General features: G+C 40.2%; 1 protein-coding gene across 3 annotated transcripts in view; it reads left to right on the plus strand.

The window, feature by feature from the left end:
• LOC124608622 (muscle M-line assembly protein unc-89) overlaps positions 1-26,277 on the plus strand; it is a 254,287-nt gene that overhangs the window by 92,794 nt on the left and 135,216 nt on the right. For 2 of the 3 annotated variants that reach the window (XM_047140002.1, XM_047140001.1), the window contains exon 2: positions 19,674-19,751. In XM_047140002.1, coding sequence (XP_046995958.1) covers positions 19,674-19,751 — 78 coding nt within the window. Of the gene's footprint in view, positions 1-13,983; positions 14,121-19,673; positions 19,752-26,277 lie in introns of those variants that run through there. The other variant, XM_047140003.1, reaches the window with a different exon arrangement.

Consider the following 26,277-nt stretch of genomic DNA (forward strand, 5'->3'; position numbering starts at 1 on the left):
CACAGGAATGTTGCACAGCAGAACAGTTCGGTTTGGAAACACAGAAAATTTAGAAGTTCACCGGCTGAACTTTGCATCCGCAGTGGGGCCAGGATGTCAACTGTCTATCATCCAGTGCCTGATTGGGAAACAGCGTCGGGCATCACAGCACCTCACAACACCGCAATGCGGTGTGGGGAAGTGAGAGGAGCCAGAGAAGGAACCGAGCACTCTCACATCCTCTCAGAGGTCTAGTCAGAGGACCACAGCAGCAGATGGACGTGAGTCCGCCCCCAGAACTTAGCAGAGAACGGAAGACGCCATCAGGATTGTAAAATTACTGAATAAACATGCCTTATATCTGATTCTTCTGTTGCTGCGTCTGCCGACGCGTCCAGAAACCTGCCAGGACCGTCCTGAACACAGCAATGGTACGAGGTGGATTTGTTGGTCCCTACTGAAGGCTTAAAGTAGGAGAAAATTCCAATTGATGAAGCATTATATAAGAGGAACTATGATACAGTGGGCCAGGAAGGGTTGCTCATCATCCCAGCTCATCTACAGGCAGTTAGCCTAAAATTTTCCACGACACTCCAACATCGAATCACCTAACACTCGCGAAGACTCTAAACAGAATCTGATACAGTATTACTGGCCAGGTTTCTACTGATCCATTAGACATTATGTGAGCCACTGTAAGGAATGCCAATGACAGAAGCACGTGTCACAATTACTTACAGGGAATCTGGTACCAGCGTTATTCCATCAAACTGCAATCAATCTCTGGCGAAAGTTTCTGAAATCGACAAATGGGAATCAACAGATAATAGTTTGCATGACTACCTCACCTGCTATGCAGTCGCTAAAGATATGGCTCTGCTGAGGCTCCAGAAACTACAAAGTTAATTGTAGAATACATCATTCTGAAGCACGGAGTGCCCCATATGATGATCGCAGATCAGAGGTAATTTCACAGTCCGACATCACCCACAGGATGTCATCTGTCTATCATCCACAGATGAATGGCCTCACAGAACGCTTTAAGAAGACACATATATATGCTCTCGGTGTACATTGGTTTAAACAGAAGGACTGGAATACAACACTGCCTCTCATGACATTCGTATGCAACACACTGAAGCAGAAACTACACACTTCACACTGTTCTTTATGCTCCACAATCACAGTGTTAAAACGGCAATGGATTCACTTCACGTTTCAACTAGACGATACTCAAGATGACTACATGAAACACCTCATCACCAGAAGTGAAGAAGCAAGACAGTTGGCTCACATACAGACGCTGGAGCCGGCCTAGGTGGCCGAGCGGTTCTAGGCGCTACAGTCTGGAACCGCGCGACCGCTGCGGTCACAGGTTCGAATCCTGCCTCGGGCATGGATGTGTGTGATGTCCTTAGGTTAGTTAGGTTTAAGTAGTTCTAAGTTCTAGGGGACTGATGACCCCAGAAGTTAAGTCCCATAGTGCTAAAAAAAAATGGGTCAAATGGCTCTGAGCACTATGCGACTTAACTTCTGAGGTCATCAGTCGCCTAGAACTTAGAATTAATTAAACCTAACTAACCTAAGGACATCACACACATCCATGCCCGAGGCAGGATTCGAACCTGCGACCGTAGCGATCACGCGGTTCCAGACTGAAGCGCCTTTAACCGCACGGCCACACCGGCCGGCCATAGTGCTCAGAGCCATTTGAACAGACGCTGGACGCCCAGGAGAAGTACTGACAAACATTATAGTGCAAAGCACCGACAGGTCAGATACAGCCCAGAAGACGTGATTTAGATTTTTATGTCTGTGGGGAAAGTAGGAGAACTGGAAAATTTATTAAAGTGCTACTTTGGGCCATGTTGCATCCTTCGTAGCTTGTTGGACGTCACATATGACATTGAGGATTACAACTTTTCATCAAGAAGATAAAACACACAGACACTGTTCATGTCCTCCATATGAAGCCCTACTACAGGCCAGAGGCACAGATCGGTGATGGGAGGTTCAAGAAAACTGAAGATCCATTCGACAATCGTGAAACTTTGACTAGGAGGTGACCTCTTCGAAGCTCATCACTGTGAAGACGATGTAACAACATGACCAGAATGTCAAAAGCCACCAGTGCCATCATAGAGAGATTCACAAGACCTAGATATAGGGTGCTGTAGTCGGCTCCATTGAGAGTTTCTGAAACAGGGGATCACTGTTTCTCCAGGAGAGACAGCAATGCCACAAGCTCTGGTGCACGCAGTGTGGCATAGTGAGCTGGTTTGTGTGCTGCTGGTCGCCAGTTCAGACCCAACAAAAGCAATTATTTGTTGTTTATTTTTTTTCTTTTCTGGAATTATCTTGAAAACTCTTATGTTTGTAAAGTAATGTAATATTCGCTATTGTATAAATACAAGCATTCTGGAATATTCGATCTTTACACAAATAGCTGTGGCTGCACTCTTTGTTCGAGAGTTCAGATCTGTTCTGGATATATGTTGGTGCTAGCAATAAATGTGCTCAGTTCTAAGTGTGGTACGCCACTGACGATGCTAGCTTTGGATATGCACTTGATTTCGTTTTACATGTGGCAATATAGCAGTCAGGTACAATGGGTGACATATCAAATGAACATCTGGGTCAGTCAAGCAGTGGTACTTGTCATTCAGGAAAGAAGGCTTGCATATTTCTCACTATATCTGACGAAGCATTGTCCTGTTGAAATATGGTATGTGAAGATGCCAGAAGGAGGAGCAGTTCTTCAGGCTTTACAACTTCGATGACATACGTGTTTCAATTCAGATTGCTCTCTGTACATGGGAAACCATAGTGCACGCGGGAGGACGACGGTTCAATCGCGCGTCCGGCCATCCTGATTTAGGTTTTCCGTGATTTCCCTAAATCGCTCCAGGCAAATGCCGGTATGGTTCCTATGAAAGGGCGCGGCCGACTTCCTTCCCCGTCCTTCCATAATCTGATGAGACCGATGACCTCGCTGTTTGGTCTCTTCCCACAAACAACCCCAACCCCATAGTGCACGTTGTAACCGAATGTGCCTCAAATAGCCAAGCTCAGCATTTTTAGCAGCATGTGGCACAACAATGCCGGCTGCTAGGCTGTAGTTAGCATCTAACACACCTGTGATCGACAGTGTAGGATCAGTCAAAGAGGGACTCTTCTGAAAACACCATTACGTTCTATTCCGCACGCCAGGCACGGCGTTCACATTGCGGCTGGAGGTGTTTGTTGCTTCTAGCAATGAGCTCTGATGCAGTGTCATACATGTCACCTTTTCAGCAGACAAATCACAAGTTCACACTCATTACAGTCCTTCAGCGTCGTTCCATCACTGTGAACAAAGCTGCAGCATTCCGTTTTGGGCACGTGAGCATGGTAGTAATAATCCCAGGATGTGGTAATATTTCGTGGTCCAGTGCCTAATCGTTACCGCATACATTAGTTTCCCACATGAGTCACTGTTGTAGCAATACTCCCTGTTCGAATTACCATGGTAGGACAAACTCATTCTTCATGACTGCTCATTCTGCCTCCTTCGAACTCATTCCCACATAAATATAGAGCCTTTTGACGTCGATGTTACCCACTGGCACTTTTACGTTTTCATTTCGTTTGGAGGTGACTTTTCCAGTTACACAAAAGATGTTGCCTCTGAGCAAGGTTCTAAGCATTTACTATTCTTAATAACATCTTTCTAGTAGATACACCGTTTCTCACAATCGAATTCACTCACGATATTGTTGAAGGATGTTGCAAATTTAGTATGTCTTCCTTATGGCAATTCAGGTCTAAGTTCTCACATAATTGCCTGTGTAAGCTTGTGTTTGGGTCTCAACAGGTTGCAAGTTCCAGGCAGGTAATGAATTGCTGCTGGCCAATTGTACCTTAAGCTGGCTACCCTCATAACTACGTGCATGATCAAGCGTTTTGTGTAAGCTTGCACAAATCCCCTGTACCTCCACATAGTCAAAGCATGTTTGTACAAACATCAGTTTGTGTTTGCCATCTTTGTCTTTGCGGTGCAAAAAAAGTAGGAAGAAAAACAAGAAATGTATGGTAAACGCTGGTTAATAAAACGAAAAACATATTTCCACACTAAATTACTCAGTCAGTGATTGATGTTATATAAATATGCTGAGGACCATATTTAGGACCTGTAGTTCCCTTGACTGAATCGTTGGAGCAGGTCCTAATGTGGGTACGTTTGTGAAAAGTAGCAGGCAAAACAAGCACTTCAGCACAGTTTAGCAATTTTATTTATGGTTACTAGTAGTTTAACCACAATTTTTTTTCCAAACGGTCAGCCTCAAAATTAAAGTTTTAAACGAGTCTGTTGGCTAACTGGTTTGCACCTGTACAGCATATTAATAAAGCTACCACAGGCACCGACTCCACCATAGGGCCTGAGGGGGACAGAGCCCCCTCAAAAATTCGTTTGAGTGGGGGGGGGGGGCGGAGCCTCCCCCCTCCCCCGCTTATAATTTAATTAAAAGAAAATTATAAGTTATGCTTTGTAAAATCACAAAATTGTTTGTTTAACGATAGTTACCTTTTAAAATACATTCAGTAATGAGTTAAAACAAATAATTACCTGATAGTAAGCAGGTTAACTGAAAACGAGTGGTGTGAATCATGATAGTGTTACGGCGCTGCGGGCACACTTAGAATTTGTCCCGGTGCGTGAGCCTTTGGGTAAAGTCTGGTGCCGGCAGGCCAGCGCTGCGGTCGCGGCGACATCAAAAGGACTGGAGCAGGAGCGCCTGGAACCCTCCGCCTCGCGTATCCTTGACGCTTCGATACAATACGATCCCGCGGATATATAAATCCCACCCTGCTGTCGCAGTCATTCAGTGTGGATAGTTTCGTTCAGTGTATGCTGCAGACATGTTTAGTGTTCTGACTTTAATGGCTAGTTGACTACACTACTGGCCATTAAAATTGCTACACCAAGAAGAAATGCAGATGATAAACGGGTATTCATTGGACAAATATATTATACTAGAACTGACATGTGATTACATTTTCACGCAATTTGGGTGCATAGAGCCTGAGAACTCAGTACCCAGAACAACCACCTCTGCCCGTAATAACGGCCTTGATAAGACTGGGCATTGAGTCAAGCACAGCTTGGATGGCGTGTACAAGTACAGCTGCCCATGCAGCTTCAACACGATACCACAGTTCATCAAGAGTAGTGACTGGCGTATTGTGACGAGCCAGTTGCTCGGCCACCATTGACCAGACGTTTTCAATTGCTGAGACATCTGGAGAATGTCCTGGCCAGGGCAGCAGTCGAACATTTTCTGTATCCAGAAAGGCCCGTACAGGAACTGCAACATGCGGTCGTGCATTATCCTGCAGAAATGTAGGGTTCCGCAGGGATCGAATGAAGGGTAGAGCCACGGGTCGTAACACATCTGAAATGTAACGTCCACTGTTAAGTGCCGTCAATGCGGACAAGAGGTGACCGAGACGTGTAACAAATGGCACCCCATACCATCACGCCAGGGGATACGCCAGTACAGCGATGACGAATACACGCTTCCAATGTGCATCCACCGCGATGTCGCCAAACACGGATGCGACCATCATGATGCTGTAAACACAACCTGGATTCATCCGAAAAAATGACGTTTTGCTATTCGTGCACCCAGGTTCGTCGTTGAGTACACCATCGCAGGCGCTCCTGTCTGTGATGCAGCGTCAAGGGTAATCGCAGACATGGTCTCCGAGCTGATAGTCCATGCTGCTGCAAACGTCGTCGAACTGTTCGTGCAGATGGTTGTTCTCTTGCAAACGTCCCTATCTGTTGACTCAGGCATCGAGACGTGCCTGCACGATCCGTTACAGCCATGCGGACCTTTATCAAAGTCGGAAACGTAATGGTACGCATTTCTCCTCCTTACACGAGGCATCACAACAACATTTCACCAGGCAACGCCCGTCAACTGCTGTTTGTGTATGAGAAATCGGTTGAAACTTTCCTCATGTCATCACGTTGTAGGTGTCGCCACCGGCACCAACCTTGTGTGAATGTTCTGAAAAACTAATCATTTGCATATCACAGCATCTTCTTCCTGTCCGTTAAATTTCGCGTCTGTAGCACGTCAGCTTCATGGTGTAGCAATTTTAATGGCCAGTAGTGTGTTTTATATGACTACATTACATTCATTTACTTTAGTCTCTTAGTGTAATGTGAATTAAGTTTGCACTGGATAAATTTGTTACCAAAAAGGCAAGCTTGGAAGTTGATGATACTGCAAGTCAGTCTCCAACAATTATTGTCATCAATTGCTTCATCGTCTTCAGGCGAGAACTGTTCACAGCCGAAACCTGGACAGTCCGGTAAGGGAAGATCATTTCAGAAGTCTTGGTTGATCAAATATACATGGCTAGAATATGAAGCATCTACCGAAAATTTTTTTTGCAAAACCTGCAAAGAGGCAGATGCTAAAAATCTATTACAATTTTCTTCAAAAAAAGAAGATGCATTTACTTCCGTTGGGTTTTCTAATTGGAAAAAAGCTTTGGAAAAATTCTGTCTTCATGAAAATAAGTTTACGCATAAAGAAGGTGTTCTGAAACTAAATTCTATCACTAACCGAAGTGTGGCCTCCCAATTGAATGAACAGTTAGATAGTGATATGAAGAAAGGCCGTTTATCTCTTGAGATAATTTTTACTACCGTGCAATTTCTATGCCGACAAGGAGTAGCAATTAGAGGGCATGAAGATGTAAACTCAATTTTTTTTAGTTGTTGGAACTCAAAAAGAATGACATATCTGAGTTTAAAGATTGGTTAGGGCGTTCGGGGTATAAGTGGACGTCCCACGATATTCAAAACTAGATCATTGATGTTCTAGAAAAGTCTGTGTTGAGAAAGGTATTGGCTTCAGTCAAGAAGAGTGAACATTCTTCTATTAAGGTTGACGAAACAAGTGACTCACGATTCGCGAACAAGTGTCATTTTGTATTCGTAGTGTCGATGATACCGTAATCGTCAACGAAGACTTTATTGGCTTATACGAGAAAATTTAAAAAGGGAAATGGATAGGTTAAAGTTAGGTATAGTAGTAATTAGTGAAGTTCGCTGGCAGGAAGAACAAGACATTTCGTCAGGTGAATACAGGGTTATAAATACAAAATCAAATAGGGGTAATGCAGGAGTCGGTTTAATAATGAATAAAAAATAGGAGTGCGGGTAAGCTACTAAAACAGCATAGTGAACGCATTATTGTGGCCAAGATAGACACGAAGCCCACGCCTACTACAGTAGTACAAGTTTATATGCCAACTAGCTCTGCAGATGACGAAGAAATTGAAGAAATGTATGATGAAATAAAAGAAATTATTCAGATAGTGAAGGGAGACGAAAATTTAATAGTCATGGGTGGCTGGAATTCGGTAGTAGGAAAAGGGAGAGAAGGAAACGTAGTAGGTAAATATGGATTGGGGCTAAGAAATGAAAGAGGAAGCCGTCTGGTAGAATTTTGCACAGAGCATAACTTAATCATAGTTAACACTTGCTTCAAGAATCATAAAAGAAGGTTGTATACATTGAAGAATCCCGGAGATACTAAAAGGTATCAGATAGATTATATAATGGTAAGACAGAGATTTAGGAACCAGATTTTAAATTGTGAGACATTTCCAGAGGCAGATGTGGACTCTGACCACAATCTATTGGTTATGAACTGTAGATTAAAACTGAAGGAACTGCAAAAAGGTGGGAATCTATGGAGATGGGACCTGGATAAACTGACTAAACCAGAGGTTGTACAGAGTTTCAGGGAGAGCGTAAGGGAACAAATGGCAGGAATGCGGGAAAGAAATATAGTAGAAGAAGAATGGGTAGCTTTGAGGGATGAAGTACTGAAGGCAGCAGAGGATCAAGTAGGTAAAAAGACGAGGGCTAGTAGAAATCCTTGGGTAACAGAAGAAATATTGAATTTAATTGATGAAAGGAGAAAATATAAAAATGCAGTAAATGAAGCAGGCAAAAAGGAATACAAACGTCTCAAAAATGAGATCGACAGGAAGCGCAAAATGGCTAAGCAGGGATGGCTAGAGGATAAATGTAAGGATGTAGAGGCTTATCTCACTAGGGGTAAGATAGATACTGCCTACAGGAAAATTAAAGAGACCTTTGGAGAAAGGAGAACCACTTGTATGAATATCAACAGCTCAGATGGAAACCCAGTTCTAAGCAAAGAAGGGAAAGCAGAAAGATGGAAGGAGTATATAGAGGGTCTATACAAGGGCGATGTACTTGAGGACAATATTATGGAAATGGAAGAGGATGTAGATGAAGATGAAATGGGAGATATGATACTGCGTGAAGAGTTTGACAGAGCACTGAAAGACCTGAGTCGACACAAGGCCCCGGGAGTCGACAACATTCCATTAGAACTACTGACGGCCTTGGGAGAGCCAGTCCTGACAAAACTCTACCATCTGGTGAGCAAACTGTATGAAACAGGCGAAATACCCTCAGACTTCAAGAGGAATATAATAATTGCAATTCCAAAGAAAGCAGGTGTTGACAGATGTGAAAATTACCGAACTATCAGTTTAATAAGTCACGGCTGCAAAATACTAACGCGAATTCTTTACAGACGAATGGAAAAACTAGTAGAAGCTGACCTCGGGGAAGATCAGTTTGGATTTCGTTGAAATATTGGAACACGTGAGGCAATACTGTCCCTACGACTTATCTTGGAAGCTAGATTAAGAAAAGGCAAACCTATATTTCTAGCATTTGTAGACTTAGACAATGTTGACTGGAATACTCTCTTTCAAATTCTGAAGGTGTCAGGGGTAAAATACAGGAGCGAAAGGCTATTTACAATTTGTACAGAAACCAGATGGCAGTTATAAGAGTTAAGGGACATGAAATGGAAGCAGTCGTTGAGAAGGGAGTGAGACAGGGTTGGAGCCTCTCCCCGATGTTATTCAATCTGTATTTGTATGGAGCGTAGCCATGTATGGAAGTGAAACATGGACGATAACTAGTTTGGACAAGAAGAGAATAGAAGCTTTCGCAATGTGGTGCTACAGAAGAATGCTGAAGATTAGGTCGGTAGATCATATAACTAATGCAGAGGTATTGAACAGGACTGGGGAGAAGAGAAGTTTTAAAGGCGCTACAGTCTGGAACCGCACGACCGCTACGGTCGCAGGTTCGAATCCGGCCTCGGGCATGGATGTGTGTGATGTCCTTAGGTTAGTTAGGTTTAAATAGTTCTAGGTTCTAGGGGACTTATGACCACAGCAGTTGAGTCCCATAGTGCTCAGAGCCATTTGAACCATTTTTTTAGAAGAGAAGTTTGTGGCACAACTTGACTAGAAGAAGGGATCGGTTGGTAGGACATGTTCTGAGGCCTCAAGGGATCACCAATTTAGTATTGGAGGGAAGCGTGGAGGGTAAAAATCGTAGAGGGAGAACAAGAGATGAATACACTAAACAGATTCAGAAAGATGTAGGTTGCAGTAAGTACTGGGAGGTGAAGAAGCTTGCACAGGATAGAGTAGCATGGAGAGCTGCATCAAACCAGTCCCAGGACTGAAGACCACAACAACAACAACGAGACCTACAACACTGAATGCCGGCCGTTGGTGGCCGAGCGGTTCTAGGCGCTTCAGTCTGGAACCGCGCGACCGCTACGGTCGCAGGTTCGAATCCTGCCTCGGGCATGGATGTGTGTGATGTCCTTAGGTTAGTTAGGTTTAAGTAGTTCTAAGTTCTAGGGGACTCATGACCTGAGATGTTAAGTCCCATAGTGCTCAGAGCCATTTGAACCATTTTTGAACACTGAATCAAAAACTTTTTTTGGTATATTAAAAGACGTTTTTGCTCGTCTTGATTTGTCAAAGGATAACTTAAGAGGATAGTGCTATGATGGTACCTCGAATATGAGAGATAAGTTCAAAGGACTAAAACAGTTAGTTTTGGATATACAACCATAAGCGTGTTACGTGTACTGCACTGCTCACAGTTTAGACTTGGCAGTTGTAGACGGTCTCCGCCATCTTACGTCTATGAGGGATATTATGGACTTAGCTAAGGACTTAACAAACACCGTAAGGAAATCCAATAAAAGGATGGGACTTTTCAGAAGCATACGCTGTGAGAGCACCAACGACGAAGCTGGTCTAAGACTCCTTGTCCGACTCGATGGACTATGCGAGCTTCTAGTATCTTGAGAATATTGAAAAACTTTGAAGAAATTCTAGAGTTTTTTTTAAACATTTTCTGCAGAGGACAAAACAGAGGCAGGTTACAAATGTGCAGGCCACCTTGAGTCAATCTTACAATTCAAGACTTCCTTTTACATCTTTATTGCCATGCAATGAACCAAGTAGAGGATGTCAGTGAAAAAATTCAATGCCCTCATCTAAGTGTTGCTGATCTGGAAAAAATATGTGAGGGCTTCATTTTGTATATTGAGTAGAAGGTGTGATAGTTTTGAACATTTTTGGAAATTGTGTTTAAAAGAAAAACCTTCACAAGTTGATGAGCCTTCACTTCCTCAGAATCGTGATATACCAAAGAAATATGAAAACAACGAAGCCAGCTCATTGCACACTTTCAAAACCCCAAAGGAATACTACAAAGCGATTTACATTGAAGTTTGTGAAACGGTGCAATCTTGCATTACTGAGCGGTTTGCTTCTTAACTGGACTCACACAGGTGATTGCAGTTGAACAAGAGTGCTTGCTTTTAGTAAACAGAGGTGAAACAAATTTGGAAAAGTCGACTGAGTTTTTCAAAAATGACCTGGACATTAAGAGACTGCGCTTACACCTGAATATGTTAGCCAATATCGCTAATAAAAAATAACTGGTCTTAAAAAAACGTGCGTGATGTAAGAAAGTGCATTAAGCTTCTCCAAATAGTTCCAATCACGACAGCAACAGCAGAACGGTCATTTAGAGCCTTTAGACGTCTGAAGTCATATGTCCGGTCAACAATGGGACAGAAGCGATTGAACAATTTGGTTCTTCTTCATGCCCACCGAGATGTTTTGGATATCCGACCAGTCATGGCCGATTACATATTCAGTAATCCAGTCAGACGGCCGACATTTGCACCTTCCTAAAGACACACTAGCCCTAATCATGCATTATTCGTACTACTTCAGTACTGTATTACTATATTACTATAGCACTGTATTAGTTATTTTAAAATACTTAAATATTTTTAGGGTGTAAGACCCAATTAAAACCCGCTATTTACATACTTTTTGACTGAAAGTATTAGGCACACTGTATTAATTCTATAAACTGTATTGAAGCATTAACTTTGAGGTATTGTTTTTATTTAATGAACCCTGAGCCTTAGTCAAAGTAAGCTTAAATTAGCTATTTCACTTATTAATCGAAGTGCTATTACTGTGCGACAGCAGTATTTTATGTGTTAGTCTTGAAATGATAGTTTAGGATTCATTTAAATATAATCTCAGTCTTTTCGGAGCCATATATTCACTGCTCTGTAATAGTGTATAAGCATGATTATTACTGTAAATTAAATTAGCTTATTACGAAAATAGCGTGCCTGTTATGTTTTGTTTCTTTTTTCAAAGACAAAAAATATCAGGCTTGTCGAGTTTCCCGGAGTGTGAGTTATCGAGATTCCAGTTTTCGGGGTTCTAACGTTGATCATATGACTCTAAAATGCTTAAAAAAACTTTAAAACTCACTGCTTTTCATCGAAAATTTAGAAAAATTTCCGGGGCAAGAAGACCCCCATATGGTCCCCCCCCCCCATATTTTTTATAAGTCGGCGCCCCCGAAAGCTACGTATAATATCGTGGATATTTAGCTGTATTGAAATACCACTTCAGATAGTTGCGTGGAGAAATATTTTCTTACCAAGTAACTCATGATGATTGCTTTACCTCGCTGCAATGTCGCGAATCAGAAAGTTATCTGTTAAATTACGTGGATAATAAGATAGTTTGTACCCTTCTTGCAATATCTCTTTAACGAATAAAGTTATCTGAAAATGATTTTCCCCAGCTTCAAGGACACAAGAATCCGCGTCTTTCCACAGGAAGTAGAGAATTTTATGGGGGCTGATTTGGATGAAATGAGATACGGCAGAAATTTATCGCGAAATCCAAACTCCTTTCAAACTTCCAAAATTTCGTTAACGTAAGTGCCGCGTGTGTGACTAGCCACCGGGAATCGTAACTGTAAACTGACCACAACATACTATTAAAACAAAACAAACATCATATTTTAAATTTTTGTTTTTCAAGTCTTGTGGTGGAGACCACTAAGTTGCAGCCCAGCTATAGTCGAGTCAGCACATAGGCAGATCCCTGACAATTAGCAGCACTGTTGCCAGCTTTCAGCTGCATATCGCTAAAGGCTGCAGGCAAAAATGGTAGTCTCCTATAGTCCAAATAGCTGTGACAAATCTGTGGCGAGACCCGCTTACAAAGTCGCGTTACTTTACTGGTTGAGGCAGGCGCGCGAAGCTGCCTCGGTCTGCTCGCTGCAACTGTCGACTGTAGCCTGCCCGTAAATGCGGCCCTGTACATGATTTGTACTATTATTTTAGGGCCAAGAGAGAAACATGACGAAGTCCATATTATTCTCAACACCTTACATAAAATACATACAGTAGTTCTGCATTCAGATTGACTGGATTGCAATGGTATAAGTCAAACATCACGTAAGGAATTACTTTATTTTCTACATGAAGCGTTTCGGAATTTATCCATCATCTGATATCCAGGAGCGATTGCTGCATGTAGATATAGAAATTCCACTTGTACGTGAAACAAACATTCACAGACAGTAGTCTGCCTCAATGCAGAAGTACTGGTTACTGTAATAACGGCCGCCTGCCTCCTGCGTAACTTTGTCACTTATATGTTAGATAAAAAAAATTGGATAAATCATGAGAGAAACTTTGACAGTACGGGAAAGCCCGACAGCGATAAAGATGTTTTTTTCTTTTTTTTTCCTCGGGCCGAAGATGATTCGACGATTTCAAATACCCATCTGTAAGTATATGTGGCAGGGTTTATATTTTTTTAAAAGTATGACGTACGCAGTACACTTGTTTGCCTTACCGCAATACGTTTCCGATTTAACGCTTTTGAAACAAGGCTACCTTTCGTAGCCTATACTTGGTTTTGACAACAGTCTCAAAAAGATTGACATCATCATATCTAAAGAAAACCTCAAGCAATTCAGCTACTGGTACTGTTGTCACGTATGTAAACTTAAAATCACTACGGGCTGCCCAAGATTCCATTTCAATGAGCATACCTTCATTGGTCCTCATTTGACGTCGACGGAATCATTTAACATTTAGCTAATTGACATTTTAGTTCTTAAATACGTATTCGCGATCTATCACCGGTTTCAGTGGATGCAAATGAATCAAATAAATACGTCAAAGATCCGCCTCAGTTTCGCAACTGAGTATTAATTTATCACAGTTGCTGACAGAGCTGCAACATGTAAAAAATTGCAGATGAAATCAATTTATGAAGTATGTGTCGATACATTTCGACTATGATATTATCGTACATATTGCACAACAGACATCGATACACTGTCTTACAAACGAAAGATGGTCACAGGGATTACAACTCTGAACTCACCGCAGATGAGACGAATTCACATCTATCGTGTATTATTTGAAGCTCTCTACACACAATAAACCAACTAATACTGCTGCTAGTATAGTGTCTTACATATTTTTACCGGCCGAAACCTAAAATGAGAATCTGACCAACAGCAAACTTTTCAGACATAGATATTTCCGATCGACACTACATAATCGTTTGTTATTTAAAAAGTTATAACTTCTCTGCCAAATCCTTTTCTAACTTGTGTGTCTATTGCTAGGTTCGAATTTTTGTACTGAATTTGCGATTTACTTGCATATTTATTTAAAGTTAAAGTAAATATCTATTTCAATGTTGGTATTTGGTACTATGCGCATGCATTTGTCGTTCGTTTCCGTATTGGCCAAATGTGTGTGTTTGAATCAAAGGCGGGTTTTACGTGTTAGCGACCGTTGCTGTTTACATGTCAGTTGGTTGATGTTAGATTTGGGTGTTCCAACTGGTGAAGCTGTCAGTGCGTAAAACTTCTGTGTACAGAGGTACAAAATGTTTATTTCTAAGTACACGTATAATATATGGCGTGTGAATATGCATCCGCAAGATAAAATACTTGACTGTCTGTTCAAAACATGTTAAATACCCGAGGTTACTACGTTCCATGGATAAGTTTAGGATATATAACACGTAAATATAAGATGCTTTTGGTCGGTAGTAAAGCTTGAACCAAATACGTGTCGAGGGGAAGATGAATTGGCAGCGGTTGTTTCTGATATCATTGTTACACCTGCTGCTTAGCGTACGTATGACGAATACAAACTTATTCACCAGGAGTCGGATGTGAATGAATTTTGTAATATGTATTTTGCCCAGTAGTGGGCTAAATAATACCGGTACATCATCCTGCGCTGAGTTTCACGTGTTAGAAGAAATTTAGATGGTGTTGCTGTTGTAATCCATAATAATTGTATATAGTTAAGTGTTTTATGCAGTGAGAAGCCCAATAAGCTGATCCTCATTTTCTAACGATAACGTAACTGTTATTTCTTCTTTTTTGTATAGTTATTTGTCTGCGTCCATATTAGATGGTATTTTTGGCTGTTTGAAACGTTTCTCGGGCAGAGGCAGTTATTAAAAAGGTTGAAATCGGCGTTAACGTAAGACTGGAATCAGGATTTTTTTAAACTTAAGGACGTAGTGGTAAATCAGGTGTGCTACAAATAATGTAAACTTGATCTGAACTGTGGCATGCTGACTACAGACAATTTGCCTTATGTTTGTTGAAAAGATGCATATTAAATAGCGGTCTACATAAAATTTTTGAATTAAGACCAGGTATGATTTTAATGGTACGCATCATCATAAACAGATTTGTTCCGAACTCTCAGTGCGTGAAGGGATGAAAGCATGCAAGGTAATACTGCTCAGGAGTAATCTGGATTCTCATGGGGAAAATGATGTACTCAGAGTATGCTCAAGATAATTTCATTGTTCCCTCTTTCAAGGAAATTTAGGGCTAGGTCAGCCTGTTCTTAGTTATCCACTAGGTTTATTGTAGCAGTATCTATTTAGTCTAAATGTGGAATTAAAACTTTTAGGAATCATGTCCATTCACTTCATCTCGTGGCATTAAGGTCAGTCACCTATTCCAGAATTTGGTTTAATGCTGCTCTGAACATTCTTATAGAGTTGCTTGCTTATCAAACAGTTTTGAGGCAGAAAAATTATGCTTGCCAAATGTTGGTTATTGTTGTTCACATCTGAAAGACTTTTTTGGTCCTATGGGCCATAACAAAGAGGTATTTTGCCCTTCATTGTTTACCTTCCTAACTGTATTGTTACCTTTTCTTTCTTTATGGTGATAATTAGCATGGAGGCAGTGTGTTTGGGAATTTGAAAACTGTGCTCAGGCCAAATTTTGTACAAATGCCATGATAGAATATAATAAAGTATTGTGAGTTCCAGTATTTGCAAAGTGCTGTGACAACTGCTTTCTTGAGATTGCTGCAAACTGATCAGTTAAGCTGTTCAAATTCTGTCTTCATTAAATCTTTTGATTCAGTGATATCAGAGAAATTACACAATGAAACCCTTTCAGTGGAATATGAATAATCACAAATTGTTCCTTGCCCATTCACAAATTGGTATGTTTTAAGTGTGTCAGGAATGAATTTAATAGTTCTGTTGCAATATAGAAAAGTAATAGTGGTCTCGACAGATTAGAGGCAGCGGGATTTTCTGTGACCTATCAAAAGCCTTTGACTGTGTGAATCGTAGCATTCACTTAAGTAAATTAGAATGTTATAGTGTCACAAGCAATGCTGCAAAATGGTTAGTCTTATCTAACGGGAAACAAATGGATAGGTAAAAAAATTTACTCACCAAGCAGTGAAACTTACTGACTGTATGATAATGAAAGACTGAGTGTTGGGTATTGCGCCAGACGAGGTTTGAAAACCTGAGAGCTTAAAGGTGGAAGACAGGGTGATATGCAAGGCAGAGATTACTGCTAAAACATCGTACACGAGTTTGTAGTGAGTGATACATTAAGTGCCTTGTATGTAACTGATGTGGGAGCGGGTGGCAGTGAAAAATAGACAGGTCAGGAATAAAAGATGCAGAAAAGTAAAAAAGAGTGAAATAAGTAGTAGTTACTGTGAAGAAATTCTGACACAGAAAGGAAATTAACGTAAATTAAGGCCAGGTGCATGAGAACCAAGAACATGTCGTGACACTAGTTCCAGCTGCAGAGCTATGAGAAACTGATGTCTGGGGGAAGAATCCAGATGGTGCATATGGTGAAACAGGCACTGAGGTCACAACTGTCTTGTTGTAGAGCATGCTCTGCAACAGCATGTTGTGTGTTGTCAGTATACACCCTTTGTCTATGCCCATTCATCCTGAATGATAACTGGGTGGTACTCATGCCGATGTAAACAATGTTCTGCCTTTTACAGTGGCATGACTACCACCAAATTATCAGTTAGGATGAATAGTCATAGACAGAGGGTGTACTCTGGCAACACACAACGTGCTGTTGCAGAGCATGCTCTACAACAAGACAGTTGTGACCTCAGTGCCTGTTTCACCATATGTGCCATCTGGATTCTTCCCCCCGGCCACCGTTTTCTCAGACCTCTGCAGTTGGAACTAGCGCTACAACGTGTCCTTGGTTGCCATGCACCTGGCCCTGATTTACGTTAATTTCTTCTGTGTCAGAATTTCTTCACAGTAATTACTCCTTTCTTCACTCCGTTTTATTTTTCTACATCTTTTATTTTCTGACGTGTCTATTTTTTGCTGCCACCCATTCCCACCTCTGTTACATACAAGGCACATAGCCTATCACTCACTATTAACTCATGCACAGTGTTTTAGCAGTAATCTGTTTTGCATATTACCCTGTCTTCCATCTTTAAGCTTTCAGGTTTTCAAATCTCAGCTAGTGCAGCCCCCAGTAATCAATGTTTCCTTCTCACCCCATCCAGTAAGTCTCCCCCGACCTGAGGTTCTGGGTGACTTTCTGGACTGTACCCTGTTCACCAAAACTTCTCCAGACCTTTTCCTTTGTCCCTATTCCTTCCCCTTCAACTCTTCTGCCAGAAAAAGAAGCCATTGGCTCCTATAGCTTGTAAAAGTTAAACCTCTCTCTCTCTCTCTCTCTCTCTCTCTCTCTCTCTCTCTCTCTTGTGTGTGTGTGTGTGTGTGTGTGTGTGTGTGTGTGTGTGTGTGTGTGTGTGTGTGTGTGTGTGTGTGTGTTCTCCGAGCACCGCTTGGTGAGTAGATTCTTTTATCCATCCATTTACATTAAATTGTCAATAATTATTTTCGTTCTTATGACAGGAAACAGAGGGGAATTAATTAGATGTAGTGTTCCTCAAGCTTCTAGCTTGAGTCCGTTGCTTTTTCTTGTGTACAGTAATGATATCTGTTACATTGCTAGTTTGTTTAGACATTGCTAGTTTGTTTAGTTTGCATATGTTTCAAACATTGCAATAAACTGAAAGTCAAATACAGATTTAGAAATGGCTGCTAATCAAATTTTCATTGACATTAATAAAGGGGTCAAAGCTAATTTACTGTCATTAAACTTTGAAAAGATCCACTAAATGCAGTTCAGGACTTGTAATAAATTTTCTTCCAGCTTGTGTATAATATATGAATATATGAAGACATGCAGATCAAAAAAGTTGAGAGTGTATAATTTCTGGGATTACAACTTGATAATAAACTCAGTTGGGAAGGGCATACTTCAGAATCGCTGAATCGCCTAAACAAATCTGTATTTTCAATGCAAATGATGTCAGATGTAGGAGATAAAAGTATAAAAAAACTTGCATACTTTGTTTACTTTCATTGTATTATGTCTTATGGGATCATATGCTGGGGTAACTAATCAAACCGAGCAAAAGATTTTAAAGTGCAAAAGTGTGCAATAAGATTTATGGTGTAAATTCAAGAACAACATGTAGAAAACTGTTCAAGGAACTGGGTATTCTAACCACGGCTTCCCAGTATATTTATCCCTTAATGAAATTTGTTTCAAACGTGTTTCTATTTCCAACCAATAGCTCAATACATATTATCAATACTAGAAATAAGAACCATCTACATAAAGACCTAAAATCAGGGTCAACGGAAGCGTCCGATCCCACCCATTGGCTCTGGCCCGTAACGTAAGGCTGGTGTGGCGTGTGACGTCACGACGGCGCGGAATTTAGTTAGAGTGGCGTGTTTGTAGGTGTCGTTCTGATGCGATCGGTGGTGCTCTCTGGTGATGTGTTAGGTGATGTTTTTGGTTTAGTTTGCGAGTGTGACATTGTGTGTGAATTTTGGCAAATTGCTTTTTTTATGTCTTTGGTAGGTATGGATATGACTGACAGGGTCCACAGTTTTCAGTTGTCGGCTATGATGGGGCACAGTGCATTGTCTCTAATAAAATTTCTTCAACTATTCGGATTTTTGGATGAAGTCGTGTAATGTTCAGTATGCCATGAATAAATGAGGCTTACTGTAAGTTCCGGCGTCTCAGACCTGGGACGGCTGTATGTGGAGATGTCATAAGGATAACAGGACAAGGGAAGTGTTCGATCCCAATGTGTGGCTGTGAATGTTGGTATCGGTATCGGGCGATGTTTTTGAGCTATGTAGGTCAAGGGAAGTGTCCAATTCAAGATGATGTGTTTAGTGGTATTTGGGGAGTTTTGTGATGTCGGTTTTTTTCGTCGTTTTGCGTGGTTTTGTATGGGGTGGGTGTCTAAATTTGTTTATATTTAGTTTGTCCCCACCCAAAAAACCCCTATTTCCCACGCTTGTCCCGTTAGTGTCATCAGGCTTTTTGTGGAACGTGTGTGTATTTGTTTTTCGATGCATTTTCGTCCTCATAATGTGTACGTAATGACTTTATCTGCGCCATATTGGAATCGTGGTTTATGGTCGTTCCCGCCATATTTGTGATGTCATGGGTCAAAGCAGACGGGAGGGATCGGACGCTTCCGTATTTCCTAAAATCACTTACCTTGGTCCAAAAACGGGCCCAGTATTCAGGAACACACATTTTTAATCAATTGCCAGCGACCATTAAAAACTTGGTTTCAGATGAAGCACAGTTTAAACAGCATTTGAAAGACCTTTTGATAGGCAACGCCTTCTTCTCTGTAGTTAGATATCTTTATCAGGGACTGTTAGACCAGCTTAAGTAAAAATGCCTGTTAGATTTAAGTTTTCACAGCATATGGTCACAACAGTCAGGATTAGGTATTTTGTGTATGATAAATTTATTACAAGTGTAACTGTGTTTCATTCTGACTATGTATTCTGTAAAAATTAGCAGTTCCAGTTTAACATAATCACGTATTTTGACAATCTCCTGACAAATAATCTGGGTAGTAAGTATTATATTCAAATGTTCTGTGTTTTCCATGTTACTGTTTAACATGTTCCACATCCACGAGTATCATATCATTTTTGGATCTATAGAACATAAACTGAATTTTTATGTAATTAAATAAAGGAAGGATTCTGTCATTATTCAATTTAGAGCTCTCGCTCTCTCTTTCAAAGATACTGTTTAAATGTTCTTAACCATTTTTCAGGGAGAAGGCATTCCACATCGGACCTCAAAATGGAGAGTGATGCACTACTGGAAATGAACCAAATGGAATTAAGATCTGGTTAGTTTTAATCTCTTGTGAAATTCATTACTTTAGCAAACACTTAGTCAGTAGCTGGATGATGCAGAATTACTGTTACATAAATTTTCCTTTCCTTCTTGCTTCAATAAATAGACATAGATGCTGAACTTTAATACTCGAGCATGATTTCATTATTGAGAGACTTTTGTTGTTATTATAATCTCTGTACAGTTCAGTGGAGGCGAAATGACTGAGCTGTACTTTCCTTTTGATATACTTATAATTGCTCTCCTTTGTTTGTAATTAGTACAGCTAAATTTTTGAGAATCGCTGTACTGAATCTGATTACTTTTGTTGCCCAGACCAGTTTTTAACTGAAGTGTACTTTTTGCTATGATTTGCCTAGATGGCTGACGTTTGTTAAAAGGGTTTGACTGGCAGTAATTGAATTCTGTTGTTGATTTGTTGGAGGGAACAGCTACACTGATTAGTCAGCAATGTCAATAAAACAACAGCCAAGGATTTTATACACACATAATTTAACAACAGTTGGGTTAGCATTATATCACTAACAAGAAAATTTGAAATCTTAACGTTTATTATTCATTGCCTGAAAAAATGTAGAGCTAGGTGGTAAGACGAATTAGGTTAAGTTTCTTAATATACAAGATTTGTCTGGAGCACCCATTGAAATGAGTAAGGAAGAACATGAGTAGATTAATGTACAGTGCTTCATTTTCTTGGTGTAGATATGTAGTCCATAGTAACTTCAAAACACATTGATAAGTGACTGAATGTTACTGTAAATAGATAAGATGTAAATTCTGTGTATTTTGTATCAAAGAAAATCCTTCATATTTAGTTTTTCTCCTGTTACTTGTTGAAACACGGATTACTACAGATCACACTCCCACCTCGTTTATTCATTGAGAGAGAGAGAGAGAGAGAGAGAGAGAGAGAGAGTGTGTGTGTGTTCAAAACATTCCGGAACTTTCGTAATTTTGCACCAATGGTGTGTTGGAGCGAAATGCTGTTGCCATCCCAGCACACACCTGTGTTTAATGTGTAACTGCTGGAAGTTTCATTGTTGTATGTGTGTTAATACTGTTCAGTGCTCTATTGAGTAGGACATTGTCACACAGTGTGCGAATTTCAAGGTGACAGAGTTCGATGAGCAACACATCTGCATTAAATTCTGCGTGAAACTCAAGAAAACCTTTTCAGAGGCACACCAAATGATCCAGGAAGCCTACAGTGATGAGTGCTTAAGCTGTACTTGGTGTTACAAATGGTTCACATGGTTTAAAAATGGCCTGACAGAAGTTAAAGATCACCCACATTCTGGACGCCCTTCGAAGTCTACCGACAACACTCATGTGAGGAACACCAGTGAAATTGTCCTGCTAATCAAAGACAAATTGTTGGAAAGATTGCAGAAGAATGTAACATTCCAGTTGGATCATGTCAGGAAATCCTGACATAGCATCTTGAAATGTGTCATGTTTCCACCAAGTTCGTCCAATAGCTCATGAGTCAGGATCAGAAAGACCTTTGCCTCACAATCTGTAAAGAGCTTTTGGATCACACAAATGAGAAAGAGATGTTCCGTAAGAGAATCATAACTGGCGATGAGATGTGAGTCTAGGGTTATGATGCTGAGACCAAGGTTGTCTTCACAAAGGGTCAGGAAAGGTTCTCCAAGACAAAAAAAAGGTTGTCAGGTCAGGTCTAATTGCAAAGCTGTGCTGATAGTTTTCTTTGACTTTGAAGAATTAGTTTACTATGAATTCATTGCACAAGGACAAACCATTGATTGATGGTAATGTCTGGACGTGTTGCAGTGTTTGGAAGAAAATTTGAGAAGGAAACGGCATGAGATGTGGCAAGACAATTCATGGCTGTTGCATCATAAGAATGCACCTGGGAATTCATCCCCGTTGGTGTGCGGCTGTTGCACAAAAAACAAAATCACTGTGGTGCCTTATCCTCTGTACTCACCAGACCTGACCCCTGCAGATTCCTTTTTATTTTATTTCCAAAGCTGAAAACCATGTTGAAAAGGATGAAGATTTGAAACAACAGACGAGATAAAAGAAAATTCGCTGACTGCACTTTATGCAGCCCAGCAAGAGGCGTACCAAGACTGCTTCTGCAAGTGGGAACAGTGTCGAGAACAGTGTATCGATTGTGGAGGGAGTATTTCAAAGGAGACCATGCACAGTGAGTAGAAGGTAAACGCAAAAAAGTTTTGTGGACAAAGTTCTGCAATTTTTTGAACTGACCTCGTATGTGTAATGTAGCAGTCAATTAGTGCATGTTTTATCCTGCTTGTTAGCTAAAATTCCATGTATGGACTTCTTGTGGCAGCAACATATCAGAAATCCAATCTGTGATTGGTCTGTATTTATTACATTAACATCAACGTTTATTATACACCTTAAGATGTAAGGGCGTATCTAACACTAGGATTTCCCAAACTGTTCCCCAAACACTGCTATTCTGCGAAAAGTCAATAAGTGCTCCATGATAAACTATTAAATTAAGCAACTGGTGTCTTAACATCCTCCCGTCCCCCAATATTTTAAAGATACTAATTATTTTTGAAAATTCGTTAAGATTTTGTTATGAGCTAAGATTTAAAATTGAAGTAATCACTGAATAAAACAAATTTTCACATTTTTAAAGTTCTATCAACCTTCAAAATAAAGGTGTTCCATCAGAGTGGCAGGTTTCTCAAAGTGTTCTGTCAGAGGAATGGTTTGGGAACCCCAGTCTTGTTTGTATAGAACAAAACCATTTGAGTAATTTATGAGAGCCTCCTGTAACTCTTTGTCAATGTTCAGTTTGTGTTAATGGTTCACAATCAAGATTAAAAGCTTTGTGTGTGTGTGTGTGTGTGTGTGTGTGTGTGTGTGTGTGTGTGTGTGTGTGGTCTTCAGAAGCCTTATAGGAGGCACTAAGTACATTAATAATGTTTCTTTAGCGACTGTTACTCGCATTCGGGAGGGCGACTGTCCAATCCCGCGTCCGGCCATCCTGATTTAGGTTTTCCGTGATTTCCCTAAATCGCTCCAGGCAAATGCCGGGATGGTTCCTTTCAAAGGGCACGGCCGGCTTCCTTCCCCGTCCTTCCCTAATCCGATGAGACCGATGACCTCGCTGTCTGGTCTCCTTCCCCAAATAACCCAACCTTAGCGACTGTTTCCAACAAAGCAGTTTCATTTCCAGCTAGAACAAATAAACTTGTACATTTTTCTTTCTCATAAAGTATACAATGTCATACTGAGTAGATTTCGCTCAGTAACGCTAATGCTATGTCATCTCCGTCTAGAAAGCACCTCCAAAGAATATATTTAAACAAATATGCAACCCTAAATTGGAATTCCATCTTCTAAAAGCTTCTTAACCTACTTTGTTGATTTTTGTGACTATCACGCTATGTTATGGGAACTTGCACAGAGCGAATGTGCTTCACTTCCAAATGATCTTGACTATGTGTGTAATATGAACCTGTGTCTCTTATACTTCACAAACATCAAAATTCCTTGGTTATAAAACAAGAAATTCTCTCTTTAAAATACAAGTACAAATGATGATACTTTATTTTATTAACTTTCAGGCATGTACGTGCTCCCCAACAATGCCTAGACTCATCAACACTTGTATTAATAGTTCAGCTTGTTCCACTTTAATGCAGACAAAAACATTGCTGCTTTGGATTTTCACATTAAATTAGCAGGTTATCATTCTTCGTGGCAAACTTTCCACTTATTTTCAAATATCAGTATGTTGCGTCAATGGAAGTTACTAATAGCCATGATGGTGTTTCGTCCAGACTTCATAAATAATTCTGCATGCCTTTCTGCCAATAGTCCTAAATTACTTTTACCCCATAAACCAGTGTAATTGTAACAAATTCTTCAAACAATTTATGTGCAATGTGACTGCATGCAGCAGCTCTTTACAAAACCTGAACTAGTATCCTTACACATACGTGCTTGACACCAGTCCCACTTTGACATGGTTGACATTAAATAACACTAGTGATATGACTTTGTAAATTTTATTTCGTGCATGATATCAGTGATAATACTATTCCTTGCAGCTCCCCAGTAGCTTTCTTTAATGCCAAAGTTTTTCAGTACACAAAAGGAAACTAGAAATATAAAAAAAAAAGCCAAACCTCATCAGAGGAACAAATAATCACATAGTAATGAATAACCCAGCAGTGGCTACTTCCTGAGATGTCCTACTGTAATAAAATAGAAATATCGCACACACTTCACATGCTCTTGTCCCTACACCAATAATTACAATCTGTTTTATAGATGTGATAAGCAGATGTAAAATATGTATGAATGTGAAATTGGTCATATATCTAAACAACAAAAATATTAAAATTCCTCTTGTACAGTTGTACTTAATGATTATCCATGAAAATAATGTGAAAAGGTACTTGGGGCAATCCAGTTAAATCTCTGTATCATAATGCTTATCCTAATCACTAACTTTTTCTATACATAAGATCATACTTCATTACTGTAAAGACAACTCCATATAAATTAACATATAATATGTGCAAGTCTGTGTGAAAAAACAGTCCTAACAAAATAATCCGTTCTTAGACTCCTCAAAACGTTGGTTATCTTCTTATTATGCAGCTTGGGATCACTAAAAATATGACTTAAGGCTTCTACAGCCTTCAAACATATTTCTATAAGCTCATCAATTACAGTAATTAAAATATCCCATTTACATGAACATAGCTTAGTCTACACAAAAGGAATCTACTCATGAAGTTTAATGTAGCTTAGTACATTGAAGCAATCAAAGGCAACTTACTTATTCATCAAACTGGAAGCTAATAAGTTAAATGTTTCTGACATGCATCTTGAGACTGCATAAAATAGAGCATCCTTTCTCAAGTGAAAATCGAAGCAATTACTTAGGTCATGTCAGTAGGATGAACTAGAAAAACAAAACAAAAATATTTGCTGTCTGCGTCAGTACTTTCTAATCAAAGAGAAGAAACATTCTATTGTATATTGCCACATCTATTGGCACAGAAGCAAAATATGTTGTAATCATAATTTATATATTGGCTGGCATGGCATTAAGAAACAGGTAAGTTTGTTCTTCTGTGTGAGTAAATGAAAAATAGACAGAAAGTGTGATACTTGGGGTTGGAAAACATTTGAAACATACAAGTAATAAGTTGTAATTAATCTGCTTAATCAGAAATACTCGTAATTGAATTTTTACTTTGCTGTGCAGCTCTACAAAACTACATGCACACTCACTGATGGAGGGTTGTGGCAGCTAATTTTTATGTATACTACAGCAGAAAATACATTGGGATGCAAACTACAGCATCATGGCAGCAAGCAGCGTATGTTGTCGGCAGCCAACTATGGGGGTGAGGGTCAGTGACCTCCTAGCTGCCCAGTAGTAGGGTAGAGTGAACAGGGTGAGTGTGCAGCACCTCCACTTTTGCAGCTGGCCTTGGCGGAGAAGGAGCCAAACTGGGGCTGGCCTACAGCACATCATAGCTGCACTTCACTGTTGTCTCGACATGTGAATAACAGAGTAGCATAATGCCCATATGTGCAATAAAAATCAAAATGTGTGGAGCATGTAACGCTCTTATTTCCTCAATCCCTACATTTGTGAATGCTAAGTAAAGAAAAAAAGAATTCGTTTTAGAATTACACACACAGCACACTAACAAAAACATAGAATAAATAACTGTTCATAATGATGGAACAGTTCTTACTTTGTGTTTGGCACTTGGTCTTGTAGTGAGTCACAATGTGCTGAATCGCATTTTTGTTGACCATCTTGCCATTTTATTCTGTGTCTTCTTGCATATCTTCTTCCATTTTGTAATATTTACGTCTTTGTAAATGTTCAGGTGGAATCGTGCCTTTCAGATGTACTTGTTCTATTTTGCATAGGTCCTTTCACATAAGGCAGACTTTGGCCGTGTGCTGTGACGTATATACAGGGTGTTACAAAAAGGTACGGCCAAACTTTCAGGAAACATTCCTCACACACAAATAGAGAAAATATGTTATGTGGAAATGTGTCTGGAAACGCTTAATTTCCATGTTAGAGCTCATTTTAGTTTCATCAGTGTGTACTGTACTTCAGTATGTACTTGTAAATTTTCACAATCAACATGTGTGGGCTGACGAGAATCCGCACGCAATTTCGCAATCATGTCATCAACACAGATTTTCTGTGAACGTTTGGGCAGGCATTGTTGGTGATGTCTTGATTGGGCCCCACGTTCTTCCACCTATGCTCAATGGAGCACGTTATCATGATTTCGTACGGGATACTCTACCTGTGCTGCTAGAACATGTGCCTTTACAAGTACGACACAACATGTGGTTCATGCACGATGGAGCTCCTGCACATTTCAGTCGAAGTGTTCCTACCCTTCTCAACAACAGATTCGGTGACCGATGGATTGGTAGAGGCGGACCAATTTCATGGCCTCCACGCTCTCCTGACCTCAACCCTCTTGACTTTCATTTATGGGGGCATTTGAAAGCTCTTGTCT

Source organism: Schistocerca americana, chromosome 1 (genome assembly GCF_021461395.2).
Source record: "Schistocerca americana isolate TAMUIC-IGC-003095 chromosome 1, iqSchAmer2.1, whole genome shotgun sequence".
Lineage (NCBI taxonomy): Eukaryota > Metazoa > Arthropoda > Insecta > Orthoptera > Acrididae > Schistocerca > Schistocerca americana.